The sequence below is a fragment of the Anolis carolinensis genome, chromosome 5, assembly GCF_035594765.1.
Source record: "Anolis carolinensis isolate JA03-04 chromosome 5, rAnoCar3.1.pri, whole genome shotgun sequence".
Lineage (NCBI taxonomy): Eukaryota > Metazoa > Chordata > Lepidosauria > Squamata > Dactyloidae > Anolis > Anolis carolinensis.
This window is the reverse complement of record NC_085845.1, coordinates 12,842,866-12,866,296: the sequence shown is the minus strand read 5'-3', so window position 1 is coordinate 12,866,296 and position 23,431 is coordinate 12,842,866. Positions and strand designations below refer to the sequence as shown.

The following is a 23,431-nucleotide window of genomic DNA, read 5'->3' as shown; positions in this document are numbered from 1 at the left end:
TTGGTCTGCAAGATCAGCAGCTCAGCGCTTTAACACACTGTGCCAACAGAGGCCCTTATTTAAATATGCACTTCAAAATAAAACAAGTTGGGAACGAATGTGCATCAAAATGTTATGTTGTCCATTTCAAAATGAAATGTTTTCAGTTTGAAATGGAATAGTCACAAGGAAGTCAGGGTTGGCTGTGATATCTCATATAATCCTAGACCTGGAAGAGAGCATAAGGTTCATCCAGTCCAGCCCCCTTCTACCATCCAGGATCAGACGTATGCGTCAATATAACATGCAACTAAGGGCAAACATAAAATATGGAGAGCTCCCAAAATGTCCAGCAAGCATCCTATGAACCATTAACAGAATAAACAGTTTTGAAAACCAATGATTTTTTTTAAAGGTTTCTAAACTGATAGGAATAGAGATGGAAAATGCCATATAAATTTGGTACATTAGATTCAAGGGACAAGTGCAAAGGTGCCCAGGGATAGTGAAAGGGAAGAGCCTTGGACACATCTTAAAGTTTTGGCTATTCAGTTGTGACACTGTCCTGTACTGCCACCCTATGTTCAGATTTAGCACTTGGTTTGACAACTCAGATCTTTGTTTCTTTCCCAGTCTTTGGAAATCCAGCGTAGAGGGTAAGGACTTTCATGCCATAGTAGATCTCGAAGGAGAAGCAATGGGAAGTTTTGGATCCAGATATTGGACATGGTAAATTTTGACAGTATGCAAAGTCAGGAACTTTAAGATACACCAATGGCACACACATCTGGCTTTTTAAAGGATGCAATAAGAAACAGCTAGGCTCAGAATAATAACTTTATAATCCTGATCTTTCATCTGTTGTCTTGGGGCACATCTACACTGACCGTTTATGCTGGAAGTACCCAGGATCAGCATGATAGAGGATGTAATAAAACTAGTTTAAAAAATACAGCCTCAACCTCTCCAGATATTATGCAGTTTGGCCCTGATTCAGTGTTATGAAAAGAGCAGGAAAACAGCATCCCCTCTTGAGCTAATTAGCATGATGCCAGTCTTTTATTTGGCTACCATTGGATGCCTAATTGAATCCCATGGTTGCCAAAACAGCTTTGTAGCTTGTGTGCCCATGCAGAATAAGACAATTGGGACAACTTGGGCAAAATGGTCCAAGTTCTGTTCTTCCATGAGAGCATGGGATAATAATCTTGGAACACAGGCAGATGTTTGGCCGGCTAGACTGGAGTCCAGACCTACTATTTATGCAATGTGATCCAGAAACAACTCACTTTAGAGTCTGGCAAACCATAGCCTTTCTTGAATTAATTAGTTCCATTAAAGTCTATCAGTTGTGATAGTCATAGTAGACCGCTCCCTCAACAACTGCAGGTCTGTAGTCATCATATTTCTCCAGTTGCGGCAGTTCAAAACTAATGAGAACATTAATTCTCAACAGAAAAGATGTATCTACAAAATTTCTGAACTAGAGGTCTTCCATATTGTTCCCCCAAATGACACTATTGCAAGAAAATTTGAAAAATATTATGTTCCTGGTTTGAAAGTGTTATTTCCTCTTTAATTGTGTGGTAGTTATTTTGAAAGTACAGTAGAGTCTCACTTATCCAACATAAACGGGCTGGCAGAATGTTGGATAAGCGAATATGTTGGATAATAAAGAGGGATTAAGGAAAAGCCTATTACACATCAAATTAGGTTATGGTTTTACAAATTAAGCACCAAAACATCATGTTTAACTACAAATTTGACAGAAAAAGTAGTTCAATATGCAGTAACGCTATGTAGTAATTACTGTATTTACGAATTTGGAACCAAAATATCACGATGTATTGAAAACATTGACTACAAAAATGCGTTGGATAATCCAGAATGTTGGATAAGCGAGTGTTGGATAAGTAAGACTCTACTGTAGTTGTTATACTCCAGAAACTTTGTTTTTGTGGCTGCCATAAACTATGTTGAATTGGTCGAGGCTTAATGAAATATTCATTGAAAAACTATAATAAAATGTGCTGCAGTACTTTGTTTTTGCAGTTTAATAAAATTTCTCCATGTTTCTGTGATAGAATCAATTAGGAAATGACATTTATAACCCAGGAATGAAAATTGTGTTACATAGTGTTATCTGTGATGTAGTTCTAGAAGCCCCACCAGACTACAAGACCCATTTATGAGTTAATTCATTCCAAAAGTTCTTCTCTATCCCGTAGTGGCATGATTCCCATTACATTCATGGAGTTCACATTCCTGGTATTCTACAGAAAATGAAGAAAAATCTAAGATGCATCTACACTGTGGAAATGATGTAGCTTGACACCACTTTAGCTGCTATGGCTCAATGCTACTCCAAGAGGATGCTGAGTGAATATGGGAACTTTCAGGAACAGAACAATCTTGCCTTTATATCCCTACATAAGTGATTGATCTCATGTCTCAAATGAAACCATGAGGACTTCCAATAGGTTAATCCTTAAGAGAAAATCCTGTTTCCAGGACCAACAAATGACATAACTAAACCAAAAAGTAAAAGAAAACCAAAAACCCTACATATACGTACACAACCTTCTCAGGAGGATTAAATCCAGGGCAGAATTATGAGCTTAAGCAAAAAGAAAATAAGTCCCTGGAAGTATTTAGACCCTCTGGTTTGGTTTGGTTTGATGTCACCTGCGTATGGATGGTTTTGCATCTAAACTATTTCTTGAACTATCCTGGGTTTCACTCCTCTCCTGTGTTCTCCTTACAGTGATCATGTCTCACATTGCAACCCAGTCAATGTTTCATAAACTAACGTTCAGTAATTTCCAGTGAACCCTTTTTAATTATAACTTAGGAACTATAATCAAAGTGTTAAAGGGCTTCAGCTGTATTACACTAGTTAAGCATCAAGCACTTCTCTTTTATGGCTAGCATTCACCTCTTTCTTCCTTGATCTCTTTGAATCTGTTTTTTTGGGGGAAATACTGTTCACTGGCAATGGCAATCTTAGCTAGTTGAGTATCCCTTCTCTGAAATGCTTGGGAGCAGAAGTTTTGTGGATTTTAGATTTTGGAATGCCAGCATTTGCATATGCGTCCACAATGAAATAATTTGGAGAAACACAAAATTCATTTATGTTTCACATATAACCTTATGCACATGGCTTGAAGGTAATTTTATACACAGCATTTTAATGAAACTATCAGAACCATCAGAAAGTCAAGGTTGACATTTCCATATTTTGAAGGATTTCAGAATTCCAGATAAGCAATGCTCAGTCTGTATAAAATAGCAATGAGAGCTCAATTTCATTTTGGGAATAATGGGTTAACTGAAACTGATCTGAAGAGTAGGAATTAAAGATCCTTGTCTTGTCTGGAGAGCCTCTAAGGCAGTGGTTCTCAACTTGTGGGTCCCCAGATGTTTTTGGTCTTCAACTCCTAGAAATTCTAACATCCTGTAAACTGGCTGGTATTTCTGGAGTTGTAGGCTACAAACATCGGGAGACCCCAGGTTGAGAACCTCTGCTCTAAGGCCCCATGTACACTGCCATATAATGCAGTTTCAAAACAGCAGTATATGGCAGTGTAGACTCATGCAATGCAGTTTAACTGCACTGAATTGCATTAGAAGTCTACACTGACCATCTAATGTAGTTTCAAGCTGCATTTTGTGACAGTGTTCATGGGGCCTAAGTTGTTCTGCTTACTTTGTGTACTTTCTTCCTTACTTCTTCTCAAAACAATGAGACTGGTTTTTCTTACCCTAGTTTCCATTTTCCCCCAGTATCAAATGCCATGCAGCTTAAATAGCTGAATTGGTGCTGCATTCCTTAGGAATCAGGGGACATGTGGATATTAAGAACGGGCTGAATAGCATGTGCATTTTTGATGCACTCATGTGCAAATTCAACGGTTTGAGATGGTTGACTGGTCCCACACGTGAGCCTCATTAATACACTCACACACAAAAATCCCGGTGTCCAACTCCTCATTGTTCCCTGTTTCTTCCTTCAACTACCGTTCTGATTGTTATGGTGTTTCTCATGAGCAGAGGATGGAGTGGGGAACGGAAGCTCCCAGCCCCCTCAGAACAAGGAAAGCGGCATCCATCATGATGCCGTTGTCCTGAATTAACCTCGACGCTGTCAGGGCTGGTTATCTGACATGTGCCCACAGAGTTGCCTCTGTCTCTGAGGTTAGCGGCACTAAGTGGTCTGGAAGCTATTATTGTGCTTTCAGACTGTATTCACATTATAGAAATTTTTTCACCAACCCAGAACTAGCAAGCAATAGAATTCATACTCTGCTCAAGCACAGCAAACAAAACAATTTTATGAAAAATTCAAGGGGAAACACTTTGTTTCCTTTATTGAGCACAAATCAGACTTTATTATGTTATTGACCATGAGAGAATACAGACCTTAAAGCAAAGTATTGCTATACAATGAAAGTTAATTATGTATATGAAAAACTAGTTTTACTATTACTGCTTTATATCAACATGAATCTTTAAACAGTGCTTCAGTGATTCACCTGCAGCGATCAGGGAAAAAATTCCCCAAGGAGTTTGCAATCATTAAAAAAACTGTGGTGACAGAAGGAGAAAAATATTTTTTTTAAAGCAAGGGTAATAAAAATATGTTTTCTTCTGCACAAAAGTTATATTTTTTACAAAGTCTTTTCGGCACAAAAGTATGTTTCGTGTAAAATAACCCCATATGTTTCTGTGCAGAATTAATTCCTGAAAGATTTCTCAAACGTGTGAATGAAATACCCCTTTAGTTGAAATCCTAACAATAAGCAACATGGCAGGATTATCATACACTAATCTAATTTCACAAATAAATATAACACATAAAACATTTTCAGAATAGTCTACACAATTTTTTTATGATTTTTAGTGTTAGCGGCTTTGAGTCTCCTTTGGGAGAGAAGAAATGGATTATTATTATTATTATAAATAACTTCATCTACAGTTCCATCACAGCCAAATATTGGATTTCTGCATTGTTGTTTTTTTTTTAAATCAGGCAACAATTACTTTAAAAACAAGGGAGACCTTCTCTCAGTGGTTTAGAAATGACCCAGTAAACCCCTTTTCCAGATGAGGTGTGTGTCAATTATTACACCACATAACAAAATTTGCAAATTTTTCTGTTCCTGATTTGAAAGTGTTATTTCCTGTTTAATTGTGCACTACTTACTTCAAAAGTAGTGGTTATACTCCAGATATTTCATTTTTGTGGCTGCCACAGACTATGTTGAATTGTTTGAGACTCTACAAGATATTCACTGAAAAACTATTGCAAGATGTATCACAAAAACAAAGTTTTTGCAGTTTAATAAACCTTTTCCATGTTTTTATGATCAACCCAATTAGGAAATGACATTTTAAACCCAGGAACAAAAACCATGTTACATAGCGTTATTTGTGACACTATTGGAAAAAATAACCAAAAGTCAGGACGCTGCTTGGAAGCATGGAAGATAAACTAATGGACAGAATAGTGCTTAAACATTTTCCCTGACATTTCAAATTCTACTATTGAATCTAATTTTAAAAACATGTTCAAGAAAGAATTCCTTCCATCTATCCCCCATATCACCATCACTGGGGGTGACGTGGGGTGGAGGTTATCTTATATTCTTAGAGCTGCTTGATGGGCCACGCTGAGACCTTTCCTGCAAGATCAACTGGAAAGTGAACTCGTCATTGTTTGGTGTCTTTCACCCATCTGGCCGGGTCAGGGCTTTCCTCTGACTGAGCTTGCTAGTGATGGACAGGGTTGGCAAGGGTATTATCACAGCATAATTGGACAAAGTGAAAAAGAAAAGCTTGGAGCCTTTTTTTCCATCAAGAAACCACCCCCCTCTGCATTTTATAATGCAGGGTAATATCTTTTAGAAAATCTCATCCCTGTCTTCACTGATTGATATTTCTAGAGCAAGAGGATCCTTGAAATAGCAGCCACATCAGTTGTGATGTACAATCACAATAGACCTTGACTCAAAAGAATATATATACCGAAAGACATACAACAACCCAATATATATACCAGTCATCTTTATTTGCCTGAAAATTCCAGCTGAGGGACAGTCTCAACTCTACTAACTTTATCCAAGATTGACATAGTACGTGATAGAATCTTTCAAGGAATAAGTGATCAGTGTGCATCCACTAGAACACCAAGGGTTAAACAAATCCTTGTGACTTGAAGGTTGGGTTGCTGACCTGAAGGCTGCCAGGTTCGAATCCCACCTGGGGAGAGCGCGGATGAGCTCCCTCTATCAGCTCCAGCTCCATGCGGGGACATGAGAGAAGCCTCCCACAAGGATGGTAAAAACATCAAAATATCCGGGCATCCCCTGGGCAACGTCCTTGCAGACAGCCAATTCTCTCGCTCCAGAAGCAACTCCGGTTGCTCCTGACACGAAAAAAAAGTAATGAAATGTATGGGGACACAACATATCTCATGAAAACCTTTTATTTTTTAAAAAAATTACATGATTTCTTGCTTACTTCACATAAGACTCAGAAGTTTCTTGTCACATTTGGGTGAAACACCTACACACTGCCATTGATACACTATTTATTTATTTACTTACAGTATTTATACCCCACCCTTCTCACACATAGTACACACATAAAGCAAACATTCAATGCTGATTATACAATTAACAAGGGCAGACAACACAGAGGTAAAGGCAGTTTTCCCAATCTTATTTCCAGCATCTTGGAGGCTGTGCTCAACTCCAGCCTGGGGGGGAGGATGCTGTCACTCCATCTTCCATGCTGAGCAGCTTTCCTCCTGACCAATGTCTTTAAGGGTGCCTTTATAACCTCCCTGCTAAAAGCAGTATTGGTTTATCTACTCGCATTTCTGCTTTCAACCTGCTAGGTAAGGCAGGTGAGCTGGGGCTAACGGTGGGTGCTCACCCCAACCTGAGCTTGAATTGCCGACCTTTCAATCGGCAGGATTTTTCTGCAGCACAACAGTTCAGCCCGCTGTACTAAGCCCAACCCTTAATGTGCCACTACACAAGTTTGGGAAGCTCTGATATAGACTATATCCCAGCTCCACTACAAAGCAACATGCATGTGCATTTTCACATGTATTCTTAAATTCTGACTGCCCAGCTGCATTCCTATTAGATTTGGTGCATCTGCATCATCATCATCATCATCATCATTGGTGGAGCCTCTGGTGGCCTAGGAGATAAAAGCCTTGTGACTTGAAGGTTGGGGTTCTGACCTGAAGGCTGCCAGGTTCGAATCCCACTCGGGGAGAGTGCGGATGAGCTCCCTCTATCAGCTCCAGCTCCATGCCGGGACATGAGAGAAGCCTCCCACAAGGATGGTAAAACATCAAAACATCCGGGCGTCCCCTGGGCAACATCCTTGCAGACGGCCAACTCTCTCACTCCAGAAGCAAATCATCATTAGTGCATACCTGGGAAGTAACATCAACCCTTGTGTTGCCCCCAGCCTCTCTAATTTACCACCTTTTAAAAATGTAACTCCCAGGAAAGTGGGTGTAGGATTGATGGCATATGGTGCAAACTTATACAGAGATAAAAGGTCTACTTTGACATAGGTCCTACTGAATTTACCCCCATCATGTTACTAAAGGGGACATCCAAAGGAAATATTCAAAGATCAAATATTCAAAGTTTCACGTACATGCCGAGTGTAAAGAAAATATTTTTAAATGGTACAGATCCCTAAAGCCCATACCAGCCATCAACCAAGCAATCATCAAACTGTCCCGCAGATTTAAAAGAAACTGCTCTTCCCCCAAACAGCAGCATAATAATACTTTATAATACTTTATTTTTCTATCCCGCCTGCAGAGTAATAATTTGGCTTCACTATCTTTTATGGTCAATAGGCTAGACAAGTTTTGGAAGCCTACAAAAGCCTGAAATTCTTTTCCCCCTAAGGATTTATTGCATGAGGCCTATCCAGCAGGTGCCATTGGGGGAAATCTCTCTTTGTCTGCTAGAAGCCAGAAGTAGATTTCAGGCCAAATGATTACCAAGGGAGGAGTGAAATGATGCTGCCTTGGCCAGGCAATGGAACTGGCCCAATATTACATGTTTCCAGGGCAAAAAGCTAAAGAGGTGGAAGGAATGCACATAAATCCTGTTATGTCTTAATGGGATTTTGGAGCTTATGTCTTAGCCAACACTTTGAAATGTACTCTGCAATATACTAGTAATTCTTACAATCCAGCACTTTATGAAATGTTTCTTACTTCTATGTTATGAGCTGGATCCAGGTTCAGTTCCCACTGTTGGTTTCACTGGCAATTAGGTAAAGGTAAAGGTTTCCTCCTGACATTAAATCTAGTCATGTCCGACTCTGGGGGTTTGTTCTCATCTCCATTTAAGACGAAGAGCTGGCATTGTCCGTAGACATCTCCAAGGTCATGTGGCCGGCATAACTGCATGGAGCGCCATTATCTTCCCACCTATTGATCTACTCACATTTGCATGTTTTCGAACTGCTAAGTTGGCAGAAGGTGCAACTAAATGGGTCCATAGCAATGTCTGCAAAAATGTGCCATAGAATTGTTAGTTTTATTGTGAAGTAATATAAAGAGCAGTTCAGACATCAGAGCTTGAGTTTGTTTGCTAGTTATTTAATTTCATATTTCAATATTCAATAAGCATAGAATCATAGAATCATAGAATAGTAGAGTTGGAAGAGACCTCAAGGGCCATCTAGTCCAACCCCCCGCTAAGAAGCAGGAAATCGCATTCAAAGCACCCCCGACAGATGGCCATCCAGCCTCTGCTTAAAAGCCTCCAAAGAAGGAGCCTCCACCACGGCCCGGGGGAGAGAGTTCCACTGCCGAACAGCCCTCACAGTGAGGAAGTTCTTCCTGATGTTCAGGTGGAATCTCCTTTCCTGTAGTTTGAAGCCATTGTTCCGTGTCCTAGTCTGCAGGGCAGCAGAAAATAAGCTTGCTCCCTCCTCCCTATGACTTCCCCTCACATATTTGTACATGGCTATCATGTCTCCTCTCAGCCTTCTCTTCTGCAGGCTAAACATGCCCAGCTCTTTAAGCCTCTCCTCATAGGGCTTGTTCTCCAGACCCTTAATCATTTTAGTTGCCCTCCTCTGGACGCTTTCCAGCAAATAACAAGTCTAGCGCTACCAAAATAAAGCTCATGACAAATATTCAGGCAGTCCCCTAGTTGCGAACAAGATAGGTTCCATAGGTTTGGTCTTTGGTTCAATTTGTCTGTAAGCCTGTATTGCTACAAAAATTAAATTGTCCATTTAGTTCTGTATTGTATTTATTGACAGTAATTGGTGTACATTGTTACTTGTACTTTATTTTGTTTACATGACATTTTCCTAACTAACTCAAGGCAAGAATGCAAGGGTGTTTTTCTAGCTGATGCTACTTTCAAAACAAACTTGACTCAAGTCAGGCTGGGAGTGTATGACTGGGTTAATGTCACTTATGCCCTAGGAGTAGCAAATCAATTCTTTCATCTAAACTATTGGGCTCCAAACTTGGGTAATCCAGTTGTTTTGGATTTAGCCAACAGTTAGGAATCCTGGGAACATGCCCCCAAATACTTGGAGGAACAAAGCTTGGGAACTTTGCTTTCCAAATGCTATAATGAAGCCTGACTGAGGATTTTACTACACATGAGCAAATCTTCTATAGGTCTGCGGAATTCAGTCTTATTGGTGTTCATATTTTGGGAAAGAGAAAGAGCAAATAGAAATCTCAACATTGTCCTCCTATTGATCTGGATAAGTTGACTGCTGCTACTCCTCCAGTCTCTCAATCATACATCCCTCTCCACCAACACTGGTTTTATTATAGCACAGGTCACATCTACACTGCCAAATAATCCGGTTTCTGCATCCAGATTATCTGCTTTGGACTGGATTATATGGCAGTGAAGACTCATACAATCCAGTTCAAAGCAGATAATCTGGATTCAGAAATTGGATTATATGGCAGTGTAGATCCAGCCATAGTTGCTTTGAGTATCCTGGGTGTTTTTGCTTCATTGCAGAACTAGGATTCTGGGAGACAAATAATCAAATCCCTGCTCAGCCTTGGAAACTCATTGGATGACTTTGGGCAAGACATTCTCTTGGCCTCCTCTGAATAAATCTTGCCAAGAGAAAAACATGACAGATTTGCCTTGGGATTCCCATTTGTCTGCAATGACATGAAGGCGCACAGCAACAAAGAGGAACTCCATGACAATAGTCTACTGTAATCAGAAATGCCTATGTGTAAGAAAGTATGGTTGTTGCATTTGGCTATATGGCAGAGTTGTTGCATTTGGCTATATGGCAGAGTTTCACAACTCTGATCACAGAATAATAAAGTTGGAAGGGACCCTGAATGCCATCTGGTCCAAGCCTTTGCTCATGTAGATACTACTAACAAAGCACTGTTGCAGTAAATACAGTAAAATAACAAAGTTTTTTTTATATATAAACATAGGCTTAGTTCTCATCAAAAATAGCATAAACCTGTTTGTGGGTTGAATGACTTCAAATGCAGCTTCCACCACCGCAAAAGAGGAAATAAGCCATCACAGAGGAAGATCCTGGCCTGTTTCCGCTCTGGTTTACTAATTTTCTAGCTGAAAAATGTATATTGTTTTTGGTAAGGTTTCTCCTACCCTGGACATTATTCCACAGCTATATAAACCCTACTTGCCGAGTTTCCAACAGACCTCACAACTTCTGAGGATTTTTTTTTCATGTTAGGAGTGACTTGAGAAACTGCAAGTCGCTTCTGGTGTGAGAGAATTGGTTGTCTGCAAGGACATTGCCCAGGGGACGCCTGGATGTTTTGATGTTTTTACCATCCTTGTGGAAGGCTTCTCTCATGTCTCCACATGGAGCTAGAGCTGATAGAGGGAGCTCATCCACACTCTCCCCGGGTTGGATTCGAACCTGGCAGCCTTCAAGTCAGCAACCCAACCTTCAGGTCACAAAGTTTTAACCCATTGCGCCACCAGGGGCTCCACCTCTGAGGATGCCTGCCATAGATGTGGGAGAAAGGTCAGGAGAGAATGATTCTGGAACATGGCCATACAGCCCAGAAAACTCACAGCAACCCAGTGTGACATCAGCTTCCAACAAAGGATGAAGCAATTCAACTAGGGTTGATCTTCAAATACTTGAGCATTTAAGATCAACCCTAGTTGAATTGCTCAAGTATATGGATAAACCTGTTTGTAGGCAAGAAAAAGGTAGGATATCAGCCATTTTAGTGGCGACATAAGTTACAAGATCCTGTCTGATCTTAGAAGCTAAATAGGGTCAGCCCCAATTAGTAATTGGATAGGAGATTGCCAACAAATACCAGGTGCTGTAGGCTATATTTCAGAGAAAGTAACTCATAATGTATTCCTTGACTAAGAAACCCCTACGAAATTCATAAGGTCACCTAAGTTGACAGGCGACTTGAATGCGTGCACACAAACACATCTGCTTCCAATGGCTGTTCTTACAGTCTAGTATCCACTTACAAAACAAACAGAGATCAGTCCCAACAATGAGACCAGGAAGCATTATGTTCACTCTGGCTTCTGAATAACACAGTCATCAGGACTATTGTTGTATGTTCCATTTTCTACTTTTAGGAACTTTAAATACCACGCCATTGTTGTATCCTGAACACATGCAAGCTTGTCTGATTTTGGGAACTAAGCTGGACAGAGTCTGGTTAGGACTTGGAATTAGGAAACACCTGGGACAAAATCTTGCCTGAATCCTTGGATAACAGATGCCTTGGCTTCCTACATTCCTATGAAATTTACACACAACCTTGTCCTTTAAAAATAAATTGCCTGAATAAAATAATGCACACATTTATACAGTGAGAGTATCCAAATTACAGAACACACCTTCTCTTCACAATGCATTTGATTTGCTTTTTTTGAGTGTTAAGTCTCAAAATACTACTCCGTGAAGAGGAAGAATTCCAAAAAACACTAGATAATAGTTGGAATTACTCCGTAATAATAATAATAATAATAATAATAATAATAATAATAATAATAATAATACTCCAGGCAGCATCATGCTAGTATTACCAATAATAGACTTTTATTTCTTATGACCATCCTGCTGGCAGGAGCAGGGGGGATAATATTAAAATATTATTATTTTATTATGACACAGCAAACAAGATAGATATGCTGGATTTCGTATCACAAAATCACAAGTCGAACACTTCCCAAGTGTCTAGGACTGTGTGATGTATTTTCGGATGATGCGTGCAGATCCCAGTAGGGTGGCCTTTTGCAATTGGCAGATTGTGATTTTGTCAATGTCTATTGTTTCCAAATGCCGGCTGAGATCTAAATATTATTATTATTATTATTATTATTATTATTATTATTATTATTATTATTATTCTCCCCACTTGTTTCGAGTTATGCCAATCCAGGACTGACTAGTAGCTGGATGGTTGTGAGTGTTTAAGGAGATGAATGAGGAAAAGCTCAGCAGGTAACAGTGTTCCTCGTTGCTACTCCCCGGACAAGAATGCAATTGCAGCCTCTGTTCCTAGGACAAGAATCTGTCCCCTTGTTAATTACACAGTTACTGAATGTAAGATTAGAAAGGGCATTTCAGAAGCCCTGCGGTATGCTAAGCTTTCCCAAAAGGTCTGAGTTGTAACTGCTGAAAGGGCACATAAATGGATTGTAGTGAGCCCCAGGCTCCTTAAAGTTTGGACTCTGTTATACTTGTTGCTTTAATTTAATATTTTCTCTAATATACTAAATCACTGGAAGAGGCAGTTATTAAATATCTGCACTTAAAAGATACAAATGGCAAAATCATAGAAATAAACACATGACGATAGCCTTTGATCTGTGCTGATGTTACACAGGAGATAAATGTAATCCAGGTAAAGGTAGCAACTGTACCTGGATTAAAACAAAACCTTTCTCATATATTTAGGCCAAAATTTCCCAAGAAGGATACAGCTTGACCTCATGAAGATAGCTCTCTGGGTGCATCTACATGAGGCATGGGCAAACTTTGGCCCTCCAGGTGTTTTGGACTTCAACTTCCACAATTCCTAACAGCCTACTGGCTGTTAGGGTTTGTGGGAGTTGAAGTCCAAAATACCTGGACGGCCCAAGTTTGCCCATATCTGATCTACACTGTAAATATAACATAGTTTGGCACCACTTCAATTACAATTGCCCAATGCTATGGGATCATGGAAATGGCAGTTTGGTGAGGCACCAACACTTATTGACAGAGAAGGCTAAAAGGCTTGTAAAACTACATCTCCCATATTCCATATCACTGAACCATGTCAGTTAAAGTGGTGTCAAACTGCATTATCTCTACAGTGTAGATGCAACATCTACAGTACTGAGTCCACAAGAGATCCAGAAATGCTGTTTATGGAGACGAACAATCCCTTGGGATATTAAAAAGATTTTCAGATCTTCCTTGACATACACTGTCTCAAGCATTGGATGCATTCTTAGCTCATACATGGTGACAGCATGGCTCAATTGGCCTGGCTGATCCTTTACATGTGTTGGTTGTGCTCTGGATTCATTGACAATGCCCAGATGGCAGACAAGTCAACGCAAGATGGGTTCTATCAAAATGGACGACCAAAAATGTTCTGAAAGAAAGGATACACAATGAACAGAACATATCTCTGGACATAGGACACACATCCTCATATGCAACCCACCCCCCATGATCCATCCTTTTAAGTAAGGTCTGTGCAGGAATCACCTAAAGCAGTGGTTCTCAACCTGTGGGTCCCCAGATATTTTTGGCTTTCAACTCCCAGAAATCCTAACAGCTGGTAAACTGGCTGGGATTTCTGAGAGTTGTAGGCCAAAACACCTGGGGACCCACAGGTTGAGAAGCACTGACCTAAAGGATGTACAATAAGATCACCTGTAGCTATTCACTTGGATTTTGAATTTCTCATTAAGAGCCCTTTTCCCCCATACAGTGACCTTTGTTTGTGAAACTTTGACAGTCAGATTTAGTACTACTTCTCCCATGAAGTCTCAGCTGGGTTCACTTACCTGTAATTTCTGGTAAATTATTCTCAGGTTCCTTTTGCTAACCTATGCTGTGTAAATTCTTTTTGTGAAGCAATTATTTTTTTAAAGAAATAACTCACACTTTGTTTGCAGAAATTTCAAACTATATATTTATACTTGATTCGGAAATCCCTGGTCCTACTAGGGAGTAAATAAATATTTCAACTAAAAAGTGCCTTAAATAAGGTGGGTTCCCCCTCTTTTTGAGACCATCAATTCTGCAGTGAAGTTTTAAGGAAAAGAAACACAAGAGACTGACCTATTGGTGGTATCATGCACACCCCAGGCATATTTGGCATTAAGGGAGTTGGTTGTTGTGGAAACCAAGTCCCACAAACTCATTAATTTTCAATGATATGCACCATCTCCTTTTTTTTAAAAAAATCTGCATGCTGCAATCAGATTGTTGGAATAAAAATATCTGCAAGCCACACTAAGACTTTTGGAACAATCCATTCTATTTCCCACCACTGAAAATGTATTATGTGCTTAAAGCTTATTAGAAGCTAAACACCACTCCAGTCACTCAAAGGTGATTTTAATATCTTGTTTCACCTGGCAGTGCCAAATGGTTCATGCTTTTTTATTATTCTGTGGGAGACAAGCCAACTTTTAAAAACAATTTTGCTTACATTGAAAACCGGAACCAAGAGATCAGAAGTGAGCTATGACTAAATTGTGTTCCTCAGATTCCACTGTCAATAAATATTGTATCACCTCTCTTGCCAAATTCAGCTTCTTTGTGCAATTATCTCATTCAATGCTTTGCTTGCCAATTAAGCATAGTATTAAACCTGAGAACAAACTTAAATATCAAGCAATTCAAAGTGCTAGAGGGGACTATAGATGGGATAGGATATCTTTGCAGTCATAAATTATGAGGACATTTAATCTGAACAATTTACTGCATTAGTAACCATCGACTTTGGCACTGAGTATACATACGTAGGATTGAAAAGGAATTAGTCAAATCTAAAACAAACACAAACATCATTCTTAAGAACAGTTCTTTTTTGCAATGCCTGTGACTCCTGAAAACCATTACTATATATCCTGACTAGTTTGGATACCCGGCAGTGCCCAGGTTATTTGAAAGGGGCATTGTTTGTTTTTGGATGTTAGGTAATATCAGCTATTTCTTAGAACAAAACGCAAGTCTTTCCTGTTGTTTTTATGAATGCTCCCATTAGAAAATACATAAGGATGTGGGTGAACTACAATTCCCAAAAATCTTGAGTCAATCCTCCCCAAACCCTGCCATTATTTGAGGTTAATAATAATAATAATAATAATAATAATAATAATAATAATAATAATAATAATAATTTTATTTTTATACCCCGCCACCATCTCCCCAAAGGGACTCAGGGCGGCTTACAGATATAAAACAAGCAGACAATGGTATCAAATACAAAAAACACACAAATAAAATTAAAAGGCATAAAATAAAAGTTGGTCATCTTAGGTCTGTGTGCCAAGTTTGGTACAGATCCATCACTTGCTGGGTTTAGTGTTCTCTGAATATAGGTGAACTATAACTGTCCGATACCAAAGTCAATCACCCCAAAGTCCACCAGTATGCAAAATTGGCAGCGTTGGGTCTGTGTGCCAAGTTTGGTCCAGATTCGTCAGATTCGTTCAGAGGACTCACAGAATACAGGTGAACGATAACTCCCAGAATTAAAGGTCAATCATCCCCAAAGTATACCAGTATGTAAAGTTGGCCATGTTGGGTCTGTGTGGTAAGTTATTTCCAGGTGCATCGTTGGGGGAGGGGTTCCGGGTGCTCTTAGATTGCAGGTGAACTATACATCCCAGTCTCTACAATAAATCATGGTGAATTCTCCCCAAACCTCTCTCTTTAGTATGTTTAGTAGGAAAGGGTTAAGGGAGAGGCAGTAGGGGGGTCACACAAATTCCACTCCAATGGAGAGAGAAAGGAACACTGGGATGTGGGGCTCACTGTAATCTGCAATGTCAGTGGAGAGAGTGTTTTGGTGGCTCCTCGGCACTGTGGGTTAAAGCAGTTTGTGGAGGCTGCAGGCTGTCTGTGTAAGTGTGATGACTCATGGGCCTTGTAGTCCTGTTCCTAGTACTATTGTGGCAGACGAAGAGGAAAACATGGGATTTCCGCCGTTTCAGCCAGAATCGGAGCCTCTCCACCTGGAGGATGTTTGTCCTCAAGAATGTAGCCAAACAGGCCTTGGGCAGAACTCCCCCCCCCCCCCGTTTTCCCGGAGGGACAATTATAATAGAGATAGGGGAGCCAGGGAGGCTAATCGCCGGAGCCTGAGAATCGCTGCCAAACAACTAGCTGATTAGGTCTGCTTCCCTTGGGAAATTCTAAGGAGTCATGCATCTGGACAGAGTTGGGTTTCGCTTCTCATTCTCTGGGGAAAGTGTTCTGTTGGCGGGAAAACGAGACCCAATATAGGTGCTGGACGCAAGGGGAACTTTGCGGAGTCAATTGTTCAGCTTGAGGAGAGAGATCGTGTGTGGACTTGGTAACCCCAGTTCCTTGTTTCCCGGATCAAGTTTCCAGCCTTGCCTTGTTTCACGGACTTCCTTGGACTTTGTTCATGCTTCATGTTTGCCTCGTTCAAGTCTTTGATCTAGCCAAAAATCAAGTTTATTTTCCAGCCTTGTTGTCAAGCTACATTGGACTTTAAAGACTCTGTCATTTCCCCACACTTTGCTTGGCAAAGTGTGTGTTTCGGTCAAGTGGATTAAAACTTTGAACTCTAATATCTTATATTAGACAATACATTTCTGGACTATATTTGACCTCATCTGAAAGGTCTGCTTCTGAACTATATTCTTCACTTGTTTTTATTGACTTTATATATTTCTATAATAAAGATATTAGATAGATTCTGGCCTCTGTGTAAGGTTATTGGTGCTCTACAGCCTGGGTCCTGACAGTAAGTGGACACCCCTGCCACATACAAACATAAATATTTTCACTTTTATTATGTGTATAGATTTCCTTCCTAAATTGAAAATGAAGGGTTTTCAACTAAGTCATAGGCCATCAACATCTACCTGCAGCCTGAAAAGATATCACGTTCTTATTATGGGTCAAGATCTATACAAGACTTAACAGGAATTAAGAAATTAAAGTAGGGCCCACATTATAAAACCCCAAAACAATAGTTACTGGCTAATTCTGGCCATTTCTTATATCTTATAATTGTTCCAGTGTTCCAACTGATCACCAAGGGTCTGTTACCCACTGTGAAGGATAATGGAAACACTAACCAGTTCAAACTACCGTTATCTATTTTTCACATAAAGCATATACAGTAGAGTCTCACTTATCCAACCTTCGCTTATCCAACATTCTGTATTATCCAACGCAGTCTGCCTTTTAGTAGTCAATGTTTTTGTAGTCTGTGTTTTAAATACATTGCAAAGTTTTGGTGCTAAAGTTGTAAATACAGTAATTACTACATAAAGTTACCGTGTATTGAACTGCTATCAATTTGTTGTAAAACATGATGTTTTGGTTCTTAATTTGTAAAATCATAATGTGCTTTTGATGTTTAATAGGTTTTTCCTTAATCCCTCCTTATTATCCAACATTTTCGCTTATCCAACATTCTGCTGGCCCGTTTATGTTGGATAAGTGAGACTCTACTGTATGTGCATGTGCCTTCAAGTTGCAACCTATGGCAACCACATGACTTCATAGTGATTTTCTTAGGCATAGAATACTCAGAGATGGTTTTGCCAGTTCCTTACTCTGAAATATACCTTTCAGCACCTTGTGTTAATTGGTGTTCTCCAGTTCAACTAAACAGTTGACCTTACTTCACTTCAAGCAGTTCTAATGATAGTCATAAAGAGAAGATAGGCGACAATGGTGGGAGACACAATCTAGAAGTCAAGATGAGTAGTAAATATATGAATAGTGGAGGAGTTTCTTGGACTGGTGTGTTGATAAGGGTTCAGAACTAGAAAAGTGATGTAATAAAGTAGGCACGAGAAACCATAAGTGGCTGGGATGTCAACTAATGTTATAATATGTTTAATATATTGGAAACCATTGTCTATGTTCATATCATTGTCAATGGACTGGAGTTGGTAGATACAATGGATAATGTAATCAGGGCACCAAGCTCTGTGCTAAATCAGCCAGTTATGTCATTCAGTATTTCTAAAGATGGTCATACAATTCAACAAATACATTGGAGTATTCCTATCTTTGATGCCTCTTGTCATAATTGCCTACCAATAACCTTACATAGGCTGGAAAAAAACCCCAACAATTCTCACAATTTTTTGTGAATTCAAAGCATAAACTCAGCATAAACTTGACTGAGAACATTCTGCTCTTCCCTTTACTTTAATTAAGGTGTTTCCAGATGAATTGCTCCTAACGCTAACACTCAAAAGACATTATGCAGCTGTTCCAACTGTTTCTCCTCAATAGGTTTTTGTGTGTGTGTGAAAAAAAAAGCCAGACTAAGCAGTGGGAAAATAAAGAAGAGTTACAACCAGAAGAAAAGGATGTTGTCTGAATTCCCATCCCCACCTGCACCTCCAGATCAAGTGTCACAATTGTACAACAAAACCATTGTCTGGAAGCACCCTAAGAATCCTAGCAGTGTTCTGCTTATTAAAATGTGCATAATGACACATTTGACATCCTTGCACCATGTCAAAAACCTCACAGATGTTCCTGGTTGCAGACAGCAATAAGAGTACTCTTCCAATGATCTTCCATTTTATGATGGCTGCAATAAATAGCAACTTCACCAACATTATGCCACATAGATTGGCCTTCAGGACCATTGCTCCTTAACAGGGACTTCTAAGGGATGACTTTACAACAATTTACCTGAAACATAGGGTAGTGTGAACCACAGTCTATTCAGGTCTGCACTACTATTGACATTCTAATGTAATATGTGCTTTAGAGCAGTACTACTCAAAGTGATGGTCTTTGAACCAAATCATCTGTTGCCCAATTCTAGAGAGATTCTAGGAATGAAATAAACAATTATAGCCAGTGGGCACAAATATGGCACTGGGAACATTAGCCAGAAAATGACTGGTTCTCCACAACCAATAGTTGAACCGGGGTTGTTGTATGTTTTCCAGGCTGCATGGCCATGTTCTAGAAGTATTCTCTCCCGAAATTTCTGGAACATGGCCATTACAGCCCGGAAAACATACAACAATCCTGTGATCCCGGCCATGAAAGCCTTCAACAACACAATAGTTGAACCACTAGAGTAGTGGTTCACAGTCTTTATTAATCCACTGTGAATGAGAGATAGCAATCAACATGATCAGCCTCATAATTATAGTTTTATTTCATAGACCATAACCAAACCTATTGGTACAAAAAGTTGTTTCAAAAGACTCTCCAGACTACCACTTTTTGCTTGGAAGATTAATGGAATCATCTTTTGACCACTCCTTTCCACTTGAACGTTTTTCAAATAAAAGAAACAAACTCGGTGCAAACTCAACTAAGCAGAGATTTCAAAATGCAAGATCAGAATAATTTAAAAATGGAAGGTAGCCTTTCAATGAGTTCCGGAAGTGGAGTGGGTCAAATAAATTTTCTCACTGTGTAATAAATGTCTGCCACAGGACTGGAATCCTGTTGGTTAGTCCCAACTGGAGTAGAGCCATTGAACCAGTTGTTGAATGTGAATCAATATATCGGAAATCAGATTCATTCTGCAATTCTAATAGAGTTGTGGTAGGATACGCTATAGGATTTAGACCAGGCATGGGCAAACTTGGGCCCTCCAGGTGTTTTGGACTCCAACTCCCACAATTCCTAACAGCCTACCGGCTGTTAGGAATTGTGGGAGTTGAAGTCCAAAACACCTGGAGGGCCCAAGTTTGCCCATGCCTGATTTAGACCAATGTCCATTTGCCTACATGATTAATTTGTGGTCTCTGCTTTAAAAAGAGCCCAGTGGAACCACATACCTTGCAAATTATTTATGGATATGGAAAGATTTCTGTTTTGTCACTACCAACACAATACAGTCCTCTGGTTACAGCCAATATTCCATACATTTCTTATATTTTGAAATAACAGAAACATGTATCAATTATTCAAATGGCTTTTAAAAAAATGAATCAACCTTGGTACATACATACAGCTTGAATCCGCACGCCGAAATGTATGGATTTAAGCAGGCTTAATCTCTCTTGCCTGAATTCAATTAAATCAGCTTAAGTCCAAGCATGTCAATTTATTTCAGTAGTCAATTGGCTTAGAGGTATACATTTGTATGTCTTTCGTGTGAAAAGTAATTTCTTGCAGGAAGATGCATTTTTTCGCAGCTAATCGATTTGAAGTGAACACATCTCATTCATTTTAAGATTCTCTACTCTAATTATGAGTTAAAGGTCCTTCGCTAGCACTTTCCTGAAATTAAAACTTTGGTCCACCTGCATATATATTTTTGAAGCGCTTTTGGCAAAAATCAGCAGCTCAAGGCATCTTTAAATCCAATAAACAAAGTTACCTTGGAGATGATTAATGGCTCCCCGTGCTCCAGTCCGCCTTTCAAAGTAAATCCCCATGGAGCTCCTCCGTGTAGCAAAGCCTCCAAATAAATGTATCTTCCTTTATGGGCCAGGCTCCCTTTTGAAGACGAAATAATGCCCCTGTTTATATTGTCCAACATCCTCATCTTTGTCTTCCAGAACCTCCAGTGAAGCCAAAAGCAGAAACTGAAAGGATTTGGGGACAGGGCGGCGGAAGATTAAAATGCCCCACATCCATGATGAATCGTCTCATAGTCTGCTAGGAAGCTTGCCAGGGGAGTTCTTTTTCTTTCTGACCCAAAATCCTGAATGCTGCGCAGAAAACTCCTCAAAACCACGCTTGGGCATATCATTTCTGTATCAGAGCCTCCAACTTTGTGATGCTGTTTCGCCGGGATGCATTTCCCTTCCTGCAAAACTTTCCTTATGTAAGATGCTTCCATTCATGGCTCTTTCTTTCCCTTTGACATTTCTCACCGGCTCCTGTTTCGCACAAACCGTCCAAATATTAAAAAGAAAAAGGCGAAAACAACACATTTGGACCCATTTGGGGACTTAGCTCCTCCAATGCAAGCCAGGGCTTCATTTTTGATTGATTATCACCCCTTTCTTCCCTTCTGTCAGCAATTTACCATTACAATGGCCGTTTTTGCTTCAGTTCATTGCTTCCAAAGAATGAAGGCATCTTCTCCGTCTCTCCACTGGCTTTTCTGCTAACTTCACAATTTTGTGACTTGTCAAAAGTAGCGGGGACAGGGGGAAGGGAATGAAGCCAAGGCCTGAAAAACCTTTTTTTTCCCTTCTCCTCTTAGGCTCAAAGCATTGAAATAGTTTCTCCGGTTGCATTTATAAAGGGAGAACCAGAGAGCCCTGCCAGGGAAACAGGAAAAGCAGGTGAAATTAATCCCTTGAAAAAATGTTAAGGAGATAGCTTAGCTCTTTTCAGCACTTTCCCACTGTGTTGTCATGCCTGTTGCGGCTAAATGAGAGCGGTTCAGCCGAGGGAGCAAGCGCAGGGGGAACAGGACAGCTTGTTTGTCACAGCAGGCCAAGAACTATGTGATGCCAGGGAGGTTGCCATATTTACAAGGGCTCCAGAGGCTCAGACGCAGAGGGATACACAAAGCATCGCCCATTAATCACAGGTTGAGCACCACTTCTCCAAAATGCTCAGGAAGTGTTCCCGGTTTTCCCTCCAGATTTTGCAATGCTTGCATATGCATAATATGCAAGTATTGTATATTGTGCATATGCAAGTATTGCAACATCTGAAAAATATTATGAGACATCAAATATGACGAAGCATTAGTATTATGAGACATCAGTCCAAACATGAAATCCATTTCTTTTCCATATATAATGTGCGTAATACACTAACTGTACATTTATATACAATATTTTTAGTAATTTTGTGCAGGAAACCAAGTTTATATTCATTGAACCATTACCAATTAATTATGGGCTGACCAGCCCTTATCCAGAATGCTCCAAAGTCTTAGAATCATAGAATAGTAGAGTTGGAAGAGACCTCATGGGCCATCAAATCCAACCCCCTGGTACATTTATACACAATATTTTTAGTTACAGTAGAGTCTCACTAATCCAAGCCTCACTTATCCAAGCCTCTGGATAATCCAAGCCATTTTTGTAGTCAATGTTTTCAATATATTGTGATATTTTGGTGCTAAATTCGTAAATACAGTAATTACAACATAACATTGCTGCGTATTGAACTACTTTTTCTGTCAAATTTGTTGTATAACATGAAGTTTTGGTGCTTAATTTGTAAAATCATAACCTAATTTGATGTTTAATAGGCTTTTCCTTAATCTCTCCTTATTATCCAAGTTATTCGCTTATCCAAGCTTCTGCCGGCCCGTTTAGCTTGGATAATTGAGACTCTACTGTATTTTATGCAGGAAACAAAGTTTATGTACATAGAACCATTACCAATTAATTATGGGCTGACCAGCCCTTATCCAGAATGCTCCAAAGTCTTAGAATCATAGAATAGTAGAGTTGGAAGAGACCTCATGGGCCATCCAGTCCAACCCCCTGCCAAGAAGCAGGAAATCGCATTCAAAGCACCCCCGGCAGATGGCCATCCAGCCTCTGCTTAAAAGCCTCCAAAGAAGGAGCCTCCAAAGAAGGAGCCTCCACCACACTCCGCAGCAGAGAGTTCCACTGCCGAACAGCCCTCACAGTGAGGAAATTCTTCCTGATGTTCAGGTGGAATCTCTTTTCCTGTAGTTTGAAGCCATTGTCTTCCATAATATGGATTTTTTTTCCTGGGAGTTATAACATGGTTTATTTTATTTAACCCCTGCAGTGGGTTAAACGGCTGAGCTGCTGAACTTGCTGACTGAAAGGTTGCCAGTTCGAATCCAGAGAGCGTGGTGAGCTCCCACTGTTAGCCCCAGCTTCTGCCAACCTAGCAGTTCAAAAACATGCAAATATGAGTAGATCAATAGGTACTGCTCTGGTGGGAAGGTAACAGCGCTTCATGCAGTCCCACATAACCTTGGAGGTGTCTACGGACAACGCCGGCTCTTCGGTTTAGAAATAGAGATGAGCACCAGAGTCGGACACGACTAGACTTAATGTCAGGGGAAAACCTTTACCTTTACCTTATTTTATTTATCATATCAGAAGTGAACCAAGGATACAGTTGTAATGTATTTAAAAACACAAACGAAGTTAAAAACTTGGCATTATACTAAATTTCCTTTGACCAGTAGCTGGCCACTTGGAGTGCTTCTGGTGTTGCTATAAGAAGGTCCTTCATTGTGCATGTGGCAGGACTGCATTGTGGTCTGTGGTTTGCTCTTCTCCACACTCGCATGTCGTGGACTCCACTT

General features: G+C 39.9%; 1 protein-coding gene across 1 annotated transcript in view; it reads right to left on the bottom strand.

Annotated features, from left to right (window-relative positions):
* The window catches only part of shroom3 (shroom family member 3), a 259,144-nt gene extending 237,508 nt beyond the window's left edge, over positions 1–21,636 (bottom strand). Inside the window, exon 1 of the mRNA XM_003221846.4 lies at positions 20,552–21,636. Coding sequence (XP_003221894.2) covers positions 20,552–20,719 — 168 coding nt within the window. The 5' untranslated portion in view covers positions 20,720–21,636. The remainder of the gene's footprint in view (positions 1–20,551) is intronic.
* Between the last annotated feature and the right edge of the window lie 1,795 nt (positions 21,637–23,431).